This window comes from Megachile rotundata, chromosome 11, assembly GCF_050947335.1.
Source record: "Megachile rotundata isolate GNS110a chromosome 11, iyMegRotu1, whole genome shotgun sequence".
Taxonomy (NCBI): Eukaryota; Metazoa; Arthropoda; class Insecta; order Hymenoptera; family Megachilidae; genus Megachile; species Megachile rotundata.
The window spans coordinates 13,547,447-13,558,035 of record NC_134993.1 but is presented as its reverse complement, the minus strand read 5'-3'; the positions used below and the strand labels follow the sequence as shown (position 1 = coordinate 13,558,035).

The window sequence follows — 10,589 nt, the reverse complement described above, 5'->3', positions numbered from 1 at the left end:
ATTAACATTGAATTTAAAATGAACAATTGACAAGTTGTGATTAAAAATTGAGCTTTTATTTTGAAGTTCTACAATTGAATAATTAAGATAAAAGTGAGGAGGTCTCTCAAGGAATTGCTATAATTTGATGGTCGAAATTAAAGTAGTAAAATTAGCATGTGCGAGGAAAAAAGAGGCATTGGAAGCACGTGTTGTCGAGCTGGCTCGCACGATGCTGCGTGGATACAGTCCCGAAATTTCTTCTTCCCTTTCTTGCGTTACATTTTGCTACTATATTTAGCTGCGAATTGATGCAGTGGCGTCGATCGATGCCACAGCAAATTACATACTTGTGAGACGCCTATCATCCTGTTGGGAGGATTTAAAATGCAGCCACTTAGATGCTGTTATCGTTAATCTTGCATATGTAAGTCGCCGGATGTTGAAATTGTATTTTCGCCTTGTATCTTATACGAATTTGAGTCGGATCGAATTTGTTCTTCAGATGTTCGGGTACAAGAAAGTCGTGGAAACGAGTAGGCAGTCCACGGAGAAGAAAGGCTGAATGAAATAATTGGCCGTTTTGGCTCATCAGTAGTAAATTGATCCAGATCTCAAATTTTTCGTCGGCCTACACGGTCAACACGCGATACTCTCAATTAGTCAGCCCCTTGCACGCGCTCATCCTATCACCGTGCTAATTATTATCACAACTGCGGAATTTCTTGTGTTACCTACATCTCTTCTTCAATTTAAAAACTCAAACTTAGAGAGTTACATAATTATTTATATTATTATTTAAGACTTTATATGCAAATTGTGCTTGGAATTTTTTAAATTGTAAGGTCTCTAAATTTGATAATTTAAATTTTAGAAAATTTATAATGTTTCTGTACTGAAGTTCAATATTTTTCAAAAGGAGGAGGCTACCTTTCCACAGGTTCTTATCAAAGGTAGCCTATATTGAACTTCAGTGTACAAGCATGTCTACTATTTAACAATTCCTTGAAACTGTAATTGTAATAGTTTTTAATTTCTCATTGCAGTTAAGTCGCGAAACGGGAACGTCGACGCCCACGGTTAGTTCTCATCGAAGTACAAATGTTCCAGGAAAGGATCCATCGACGTGGAATTTTATCGTTGCGCTCGAAACAGTGACAGCTCCGATTTCGTATTCCTTCGATGGACGACAACGAATTTGATACGCGACTGCTCCTGGAACGGGTCAACATCTCCTGCGAAACGACGTCGTGAGAACAGGCCACTGGAATTTCTCCTGGAAATTGTCCACGAAACTTCGTCTTCGAAGAAAACAATCTTGCGCAGGAAGTACATATCGAGCGATTATTTGTCCCCTGAATGAATAACATACGTGCTGTATCGCGGTTCCTCCACTTTAGCGCGCTATGCGAGAATCCGTTATTGACACAACAAAAATTCTAGCTATGATTCAGTACTTTGCGATGAGGAAAATGTCAGCTAATTTTGAATTGATAGCAAAGTTAGCTGAGTGTTACAAACTAGTCATACTGTTACTAAACTGTTACTAAACACTGATGGAGTGTAAGTTGTTTGTAATGGCGGTTGTTTCAATCTAACAGTAGAAAGTAATACTAGAGTGTAAGACTTTTTAAGTCAAATAGAAACCTAACCTTTGTTTTACATTTTAGAAGATATGTGACAACTTTGAAAAATTATACTTCAGATAATAATTTGTATAACTTCAGTAAATTTATAAATTCACAAACTTCTACAAGTCTATCAATTTCAAATGATTATCTGAATTACAAGTCTCTGAACTTTGTTCTACATTTTAGAAGACATGTGATAACTTTGAAAAATTATACTTCAGATAATAATTTGTATAACATCAGTAAATTTATAAATTCACAAACTTCTACAAGTCTATCAATTTCAAATGATTATCTGAATTACAAGTCTCTGAACTTTGTTCTACATTTTAGAAGATAAGTGATAACTTTGAAAAATTATACTTCAGATAATAATTTGGATAACTTCAGTAAATTTATAAATTCACAAACTTCTACAAGTCTATAAATTTCAAATGATTATCTGAATTACAAGTCTCTAAACTTTGTTCTACATTTTAGAAGACATGTGATAACTTTGAAAAATTATACTTCAGATAATAATTTGTATAACATCAGTAAATTTATAAATTCACAAACTTCTACAAGTCTATCAATTTCAAATGATTATCTGAATTACAAGTCTCTGAACTTTGTTCTACATTTTAGAAGACATGTGATAGCTTTGGAAAATTATACTTCAGATAATAATTTGTATAACTTCAGTAAATTTATAAATTCACAAACTTCTACAAGTCTATCAATTTCAAATGATTATCTGAATTACAAGTCTCTGAACTTTGTTCTACATTTTAGAAGACATGTGATAACTTTGAAAAATTATACTTCAGATAACAATTTGGATAACTTCAGTAAATTTAGAAATTCACAAACTTCTACAGGTCTACAAATTTCAAACAATTATCTGAATCAAGTCTCTTTCTCCAGAAAGCTTTGCACTCAAGTATACTAGCTACTTAATGTATAAAATATTGAGTGAATTTATAGCGATTGTTCGGATGAGTCTGTAAGATGTAGTTCCTAATCACTGATCTACGCCACTGAGATCCAGCGAGCGTGCTGTAACGATAAACGCGTTCCGCTCCTTCTAGTCAGTACGTTCGTGGCAACCCGACACGTTGGTCGCTTTTTCTTTCTGCGCTTCGGAATACCTTCGAAACGTTTCTCTTTCATCCGAGACTCGATCTGCAAAGACGTTACATTAGTACTTGATCTTCACTTTCATTGAATAGAAGAGAAACCTAGCAAATCTGGAAGAGATTGTAATAGAAAAGAAAGAGGATCGATGGGAGAGGCGAGGGACGGAAGATCCGAATCTCTCTGTGGTCCTACCTTGGAGGGGAAGAAACCCACCTGACAGGTTTTAAAGAGGGCCAGTATCGGGATACGGGACATTTAACGCAGGCCATTGTGGATCTCCCTGCATGAGAGGAACCATTAATTATTGCATTGAACAGAGAAGATAAAAAGAGTAATTAAAGAGTTATCTGAGTGGAGGAGATTAGTGAAATCCGCAGTGTTTATCTCAAGGTTGGATCCGCGTTTTCAATGCCGAGCTGACCTAGCGATTATATCATAGCAGAAAAATAAGATGCAAGCACGTGGTTGACACATGCATTCCGTTGATTGAGACTCGAAGATGACTTCAATGTTGCCTGAAGAGACGAAGATGAAGGGGAAGCTGAACGACGTCCATGGGAAAGAGGAGGCCCGCTCCTTCCTGAGCTTCTCCAGGGAGAACCTGAGCATTTCACAATCAGAGTTGGAACAGGGCTTCAACAAGTATCGCTTTCGACCTACCAGGAATACGGTCTTGAGCATCGCGGCTCTGTCGATCGCCCTTCTTTGTCTGGGCCTTGAAAGTTGGAAGTTTCATTGGTCCACGGTGAACGCGCGCGAAATTAAGGAGCTGAAGAGGAGTGTGGAGAACCTGAAGAATCGTTTCCTGGAGAAGGATCTCTTAGACAAGGTGAAAGCCTTCGAGGAACAGGTCAGAGTTCACTGTTTTCTTCTCCCTTAAAAAAATGTATTCTTAAAGTAAAATATATTTGTAATGTATTTGCATTAATAGTAAAATGTTTACGTGCATTCCTCTTGCGAGACGTGGCTAACCGAACAGCTGATTACGTGTTCTTTGATGTTTGTATTCGATAACGAAACACGTGTAGATACGCCCACGCATGTATAGTAAACGCTATCGGGCAGTGTTACGTGATGAGCCACCGGTGGTTGACCTCTGATCTTATTAATTATTTAGATTCATCTTGATGCTCAGAGATGCAGTCTTGTAGGCATACTTTTCTTATTACATACATCTTTTTATTTATTTAGACTAGTTTACTGTGTAAATTACTCTTATTATTACTTTATTACATTACCACAATGCTTCTTTACTACTGTATTTTATTATTATATTACTTTGCTATATTACTACAAGCTTATTCTACTATTTTACAATTCTATATTTACTATTACACTATTACATGACTACAATACCTTACTACTTTATTTTATTATTATATTACTTTACTATATTACTACAAGCTTATTTACTATTTTACAATTCCATATTTACTATTATTACACTACTTCATTACATGACTAGTATACCTTGCTACTTTATTTTATTATTATACTACTTTACTATAATACAATCCTATTTTATTATTCTATAGTAATTATTGCACTATTCTACATTTACTTTTACTATTCTACATATCAGATGCCTCTTATAACCTATAATTATAATATGCTACTTATACTATTCTACATATTAAATGCCTCTTATAACCTGAACTTAAATGTTAACCTATGCTACATGTTTGCATACAACGCATATGACGCAACAAGACTGCACCATATCAGTTTCGTTCAAAACATTTTTCAATGATTCTGCATTTATAGTTAAACGCCGAAGAATCCGAAGATTACGTAGAAGCAGAAATCGGCAACGCTGATTACGATTCGAATTACGATGAAGACCTTTCGACCCACGACTATTCAATGGATTATCACACAGCTCCAACGTTTGGCGCGAGACCATCTGACTTTCCAGATTCCTCATCCACGATTGCACCTGTGCCTTCTCCTCCAGAAGCCACTTTTAATAAAGCAGTGATGAAGTTGCTGAAGTTCGAGATCAAGCAGGATTCAAAGAAGAATTCTCGGGAGAGTCACAGGAAGGATCGTCATCAGGAGGATCGAAAAGTCCTGGAAAAGAAATTGGAGGATCAAAAGAATAGTACGAAAGAAAAACGCGATGTAGAGAGGGTAAAAAGATTTTTGGACGATTGGAAGGCAAGCCTGAAACGCAAAAGATCGACCGAGGAGCAGGATGCTTCTAGGGAGTTAACTATTAATCGGAATCGTACCTCGAATTTCCATGAAAAGTCGAGAGATAAAACAGGAAGCGGCAAAGATTCGACCCTGTAAGTAGATCATCTTCGGTAAAATTTATTAATCTCTTGGGGTAAAGTAAATTAAAAAAAGTTAGTTAACAAAACAGTAACTTGTAAAAAGACTTAAATTTAATTAAATATATCCTTGATTCCTGCAGGATTATAAACTGCCGTGATCGAGTTAATGCACTGTATTGTAATTGGTATTTGTAAACCTGCAATGTTCGTAAAAGTACATTAATGAAAAGAAGTACATAAATATTAAATTTTGATTTAAAGATTAGTAAAAGATTAGTGTTACGAGTGATTTACGATCGATCATCGCTGATTCAATGTTAAATCAAGTGACGCCTCGAATGCGCATGCGCATACAAAGCTTTAGAATGCGTAAATAGAATGCGCGCGCAGATATTCATTGTTTTCCATTTGAATCAAACATTCGAAGAGTTCGATATGCTTATTATCAATGATTCATTTTTATTTTCACTCAATTCAATCCTACATATCGTCTCATCGTTCGCTATAATTATAACTGACGCAAGTACGCCATATTTAAAGAGTGTCTTCCACTGTTGTCTTCTCCAGGACCGAATCATCGAAAAGACACACTCCGAAGAAGTACTATACTCGTTCGCAGGACGCATTTTCATTGAGGATGAAAAATAATTCTATCACGCATCAGCCAAAAAGATCATCGCGTCGTCTTCGCAAGAGTTTGTCTGAGCCCCGACAGATTTTCGCTGTTCATTACGGTGGTGACAGGCACGGTTTCACGTCGAAGGACCAGCATACCGGAAATGGAAGAATTCGACATGCAGGAAAGGTGTTCACGTCCTGGAAACCTAATGATTGGGTACAGGATCTTGGGATGGATGAACATTTCAGGTTGATGAAGAATGGCAGCGTTGTTGTATACAAATCTGGCTTGTATTTAGCGTACGCACAAATTCATTATAAAGATGACCATGAGGAGGTTGGATTTCATTTAGTGGTGAATGATGAGCCCATCTTACAGTGCGTGGTACGTATAATAGACGTAGTAGTTACTCTTAAAGGTAGAAGGCTTAGGTTATCTCAGATAATATTAGTTACTTCATTATACTTTTTGATTTAGGATGAGTCAGATAAAGAAATTGATACAATTGACATTTTCAGATCGACAACTCAGGCAGATCACGCATGAACAGTCAATCCTGCTTCTCGGCGCAGGTAACGAGACTCAACAGGGACGACGTTGTGGTTCTACAAGAGATCGGTTCGCCGAAGTACGCCCTCTTCAATGCAGAGAATAGTTTCTTCGGATTAGTGAAACTGGGAGAATTTCACAACTTGAAAAGATCAGTTTAACAATGACTATGAAATATCTATTATAGCTTACTGTAATCATACTTTTAGGATAAACGGACCTCTTAAAGAGCGACGCTCTTTACTCTAGGAAGTAATTTATTGAGCTACTTGATGTAATAGACATTAACGCTACCACGTTGACGCTAAAATAGTTCTAGTAATTATAATAATTCTAGTCTATCCTTATCGTGGTATCTGTTAAGTAACATCAAAATTTATAACTGAGGACCTTTGCGTTCAACTAAGATTCCAAATATGAGTGATACGTTAAAGCTGTTACATGTTGCTCTCAATGGGAACCATAAATGCATGCTGTAAATAATTTCTTACGTTTTATTATTAAAGGATTTCGTAAGCTCTACGATTTTCTACAGAGTCCAAAGAAAGCGAGAACGTAGCTAGATTTTGTAACAGATATGTAACTGAACAAAATAAAACTTTGCGATTAAACATTTACATCTTCACACGCCGTGTCGCAATCTAATTGTTTCGCGCAGTATATTTTTGCTCTACGACTGTCTATCGGGATCAGGTCTCCTGGATTGTTTATCAAGTCGACGATAAAATTCGGTTTCAGCAATTTCGTCGGGTAAAATGTTTCATCCTGATCCGTAAAAGTCGACTCGTTTGAGACTTCCTCTTCGCTTGTGACGTGTCGCACAGAGTCGTATAAGGTGACGATGTCTGGACAGGACATTTCCTCCACGTAATATTTTATAATATCTTTTTCGGTCGAGTGTTTGATCTGAAATAATTTTTATAGTCGTAAGACTTCTTCAGCTATAAAGATATAATAAATTGTACCTCAGGTACAGCTATTTCAACCCAAGCTGCGCCATACTCTCCTCGCACCAGAGCAGCTGGCAAATGTATCCTATCAGCCATCACTTTGAAAAGCAGAGCTCTCTCCAGAAAGGAACCCACTCGTAGCATCCCTAACGGTATCACACTCGTCTCAATGCAATGTTTGATCTGCTTCAAATGAATCTCCAACTGATGGTCCACGCACGTGATCATAGGATCTGGTCCTGCCAGTTGTTGAGCCACGAATTTGGCTAACATCTTAGCACGAGAGGCAACGTAGCTAACATTCACTAATCCTTGCTCAGCTTTCAATGCTCTGATAAAGAATTTCAGTTACTTTGTACTCTATGTTCAAGGTTAAATTTTTCTTACACATCTTTTGATTCTGCAGCGATGAGCTTGCACTTGAAGAGCTCTAAATAGTTGTAGAGGCAAGGGTCGCACTGAAGACGACCGAATTTCATGTCCATCATCAGGTCTCTGATCTCGGTTGATAGGAAGATGTCTCTCTCACTGATGCTAGGTAGGCTAGTGCTGCTGACACCTGAAGAAGGTGTCTAAGTAAGCTAGTGCTTTAAAGAAGAAAACTGAGGGAAGGTGATTCACCTTGTAGAGATAATAGACTTTCTATTTTCTCCTGGATGCTTGATTTACGGGGTCGGATGCAGTTAACTACGTATATGGGCTCCATTGGACAGTACTTGAACCGGAAGATATCATCCAATATTGGAAATCTGTGAAAAGAAATAATTTTAGTTTGTACGTATGAGTATTGTAATTCTGTGAAAGCATACTTGCAAACGTTTCTTCGAAGAACATAAAAACCATCCTTAGTGACATCATGCAAGGAAAGTCGTCCAGTGAGAGCAAACTTGATCGGCAGATGCGCACTAAACAAGGCTTCGATGCAGGTGTCCCATGAAGGAATCAGCTTCGCAATTAGGCGATTATTCAGCATACTGAGAAATACATCAGTCAGGTCTGTACACTGGCCGCTACTGTATCGTTAATTACAGTACTAATTTAATTACTTACTAATTTAAGTATTTAGCAGATACGAAAGCATTGGCCAAAACCGGATCTCCGCATAGTAATTGAATCAGTTGAGCGGCAGCGTTCCTTATTGGGGTCGACCTGACCTCCGTCAATAAGGTATATAAGCGTTTATGCCCGTGAGCCTTCAGAAACGCGGCTCTTCCAGCTTTTTCCATGCAAAGAACAGCGAGAGCGTTGCAGCAGGCGATCTTGAAGTCGTCCATCGATGGACAGGTCAACTAGATCAATTATTGAATCATTTATAAAACAGTTATAAATAGGTAGTGATAGATTAACAGAAGGAAAATTTACTTCAAAAGATGTGCACATTGCATCGATCACGTCCACGTTGACAACAGTAGGCCGTAGGATTTGATTCCTTGCAATTATTATGAAGCATTTGACCATTCCTACTAGCACCTCAACAGGGACCTTCCCTATAGGTTGTTTCATCATCCGCAGAAAATAATTCTAAGGATAAATTTGATTATAATTGACATTTTGAGCTACTTGAGCAAAGAACACTACCTGGCCTTGAATGCTCAAGAAGTTTTCGCAGTTCTTGAGGTCACATGTCAACAGTTGCTTCAAAGCGAACAGTGCTGCTTGCCTGGTACTCCATTTCAAGTTCTCATTCTTTACTATGTCTGGAAGAATTGCATGAGTTAGCATATCATATTAGCAGATGTTTGGAAGAAGATTACCTAGTATGTTGGTTACACAGCCACTTGCCGTTAAATCTTTACCAGCTCTATCATACAGAGTCATCATTCCAATACCATGGCAACTAATTTCGTATATTTCAGGCTGCACATTGCCTACTAATGTACGCAATAAGTAATCGATGATTCCATACGTGTATAACGCCTTTCAAATAAAAGAATAAGTCAAACGTCTTAAAGTAATAGTTACTTCAACCTCATCAAATAGCACGTTACATGTCTACCCCTAGGGGAATCTGACAGACGAACAACCACGTCGAGGGCTTCCATGAAGAGGTTCGAGTTGACAGTTCCCTCCAAGTAGTTCATCATCTCCTTAATACCTCCAATGTCATCGAACATTTCTGCAGTTGCCACATTGTCACAGGCTAAGCGAAGAATCAAGAATGCCTTTGAGTGAAGATCTTCCCATTCGATATTCTGGGTGAATGAAGATATGCTATTAAGCGTTACAGGAACACATGAGGTTGGACCTTACGTCTAAAAACTTTAGCAAAGCCTGGAGACCGTTTGATCTTCGAAAAAGGTCTTGCAAGTGGTCATCCTGGTTTCTGCTGACTAGATCAGTTACTACGTCAAGGGCTAGCTTCTGAATTTCAGGATATGGGGAATTATAGAGATCGTACACTGCTGACAGGTTGAAGTTCTGAAAATGGTATAACAACATTTACAAATGTAATGTAAATTAATGGTCAAGGTTTTCTAACAAACCTTTGTTTCGATGATCATTGGTGCTCCAGTAGGATCTTGTAAAAGATTATATATAATTTCTATACTGTTCTTTTTCACATCTGGATCTGGTGACTGGATTCTCTCAAACAGAAAATCCATATCTGTACACTGATTTAACATTTGAGCTGCGCCAAAAGGGTCCTTTGACATTTCTGCTAATATTAAGGATGAGAATTCTTGCATGAACAGATCCTGATCATTGATCAAGACCTTTGTAAAGTGTGGAATGTAGTAGTTTGAGTCCAGCAAAAAATTAAGGACATTGGGAATAGCAACCATCTCAGCTAATAACTTTGCAGCAAACCTATCGATTGCAAGGTATTGTAGAAATTGCAAGGAAAAGATATCGTAAGCATTGAAGGAAATGCACCTTCTGGTGAATAAATCTTCATGAGTGATCAGTGCAATCACGCTATCCACAATATCAAGGTCGAATAGAACTTCCAAGTTTCCTTTAGCTTTGCTGCCATATTTTGCCAAGGCTGCAGCTGCAGCTAGGAGCACAGGCTTTTCTTGACATTGTAAAAGCAATATCGCTGTTCCTGGATATTTAACTTCTAGCCGAAGAACATCAAACTTGTGCTTAGTTTGCTCCCTGCGATCAACTCTTTCCTTTTGCTTGGACACCTGTTTCAGTAGTTCATGAAATTAACCTACATTAAGATGAAGAAAGTGAAGAAAAATATAAATGCTTTTCTCTTACCTCTGCACGCTTTGGCCCCATGTTTCTTTATATTTAATTAATAATTAAAGAAACATTTATGCTTATTACACAGTTGTATATAAAATATTCATCATAAAATTTCATAATGTTTATTAATGTCAAACGACGAGTTTTTGTTCATTGCATATTGGTTCTGATTTGACATGTTTGTAATCATGTACATCCAGTGATCTTTTATTTAGTATACTCTCATATATCATTACTTTTCTTCTTTGTTTAAATATTTTTCACTGTGTAT

General features: G+C 37.4%; 2 protein-coding genes across 6 annotated transcripts; one reads left to right on the top strand and one right to left on the bottom strand.

Annotated features, from left to right (window-relative positions):
- Positions 1-2,350: 2,350 nt before the first annotated feature.
- egr (TNF superfamily member 12 eiger) lies at positions 2,351-6,790 on the top strand. Of its 2 annotated transcripts, none has more exons than XM_012279857.2 (4): positions 2,351-3,558; positions 4,494-5,017; positions 5,573-6,008; positions 6,143-6,790. In XM_012279857.2, exons 1-4 carry the CDS (start codon positions 3,229-3,231, stop codon positions 6,332-6,334), a joined length of 1,482 nt encoding a protein of 493 aa, XP_012135247.1. In that variant the 5' UTR covers positions 2,351-3,228; the 3' UTR covers positions 6,335-6,790. The 2 variants fall into 2 exon arrangements, with proteins under 2 accessions (XP_012135247.1, XP_003699368.1); XM_003699320.3 differs by having other exon boundaries at positions 2,358-3,579.
- LOC100877716 (armadillo repeat-containing protein 3) lies at positions 6,654-10,510 on the bottom strand. Of its 4 annotated transcripts, none has more exons than XM_012279869.2 (13): positions 10,331-10,510; positions 9,607-10,254; positions 9,374-9,541; positions 9,112-9,315; positions 8,878-9,040; positions 8,702-8,820; positions 8,486-8,644; positions 8,174-8,412; positions 7,933-8,097; positions 7,745-7,872; positions 7,511-7,682; positions 7,139-7,454; positions 6,654-7,079 (listed from the first exon to the last, which is right to left on the bottom strand). In XM_012279869.2, exons 1-13 carry the CDS (start codon positions 10,349-10,351, stop codon positions 6,780-6,782), a joined length of 2,802 nt encoding a protein of 933 aa, XP_012135259.2. In that variant the 5' UTR covers positions 10,352-10,510; the 3' UTR covers positions 6,654-6,779. The 4 variants fall into 4 exon arrangements, with proteins under 4 accessions (XP_012135259.2, XP_012135265.2, XP_012135251.2 ...); XM_012279875.2 differs by having other exon boundaries at positions 7,745-8,097; positions 9,607-9,931; positions 9,998-10,254; XM_012279861.2 differs by having other exon boundaries at positions 7,745-8,097.
- Between the last annotated feature and the right edge of the window lie 79 nt (positions 10,511-10,589).

Excerpts from the sequence above, each read along its gene's own strand:
- egr (XM_003699320.3), top strand. The coding sequence starts at position 3,229 with ATGACTTCAATGTTGCCTGAAGAGACGAAGATGAAGGGGAAGCTGAAC. Across the intron at positions 5,018-5,572 it reads AGCGGCAAAGATTCGACCCT|GACCGAATCATCGAAAAGAC; the intron begins GTAAGTAGATCA and ends TGTCTTCTCCAG. Across the intron at positions 6,009-6,142 it reads AGCCCATCTTACAGTGCGTG|ATCGACAACTCAGGCAGATC; the intron begins GTACGTATAATA and ends TGACATTTTCAG.
- LOC100877716 (XM_012279861.2), bottom strand. The coding sequence starts at position 10,351 with ATGGGGCCAAAGCGTGCAGAG. Across the intron at positions 8,821-8,877 it reads CTGTGTAACCAACATACTAG|ACATAGTAAAGAATGAGAAC; the intron begins GTAATCTTCTTC and ends CAATTCTTCCAG. Across the intron at positions 8,098-8,173 it reads TCTGCTAAATACTTAAATTA|TATGCTGAATAATCGCCTAA; the intron begins GTAAGTAATTAA and ends TGTATTTCTCAG.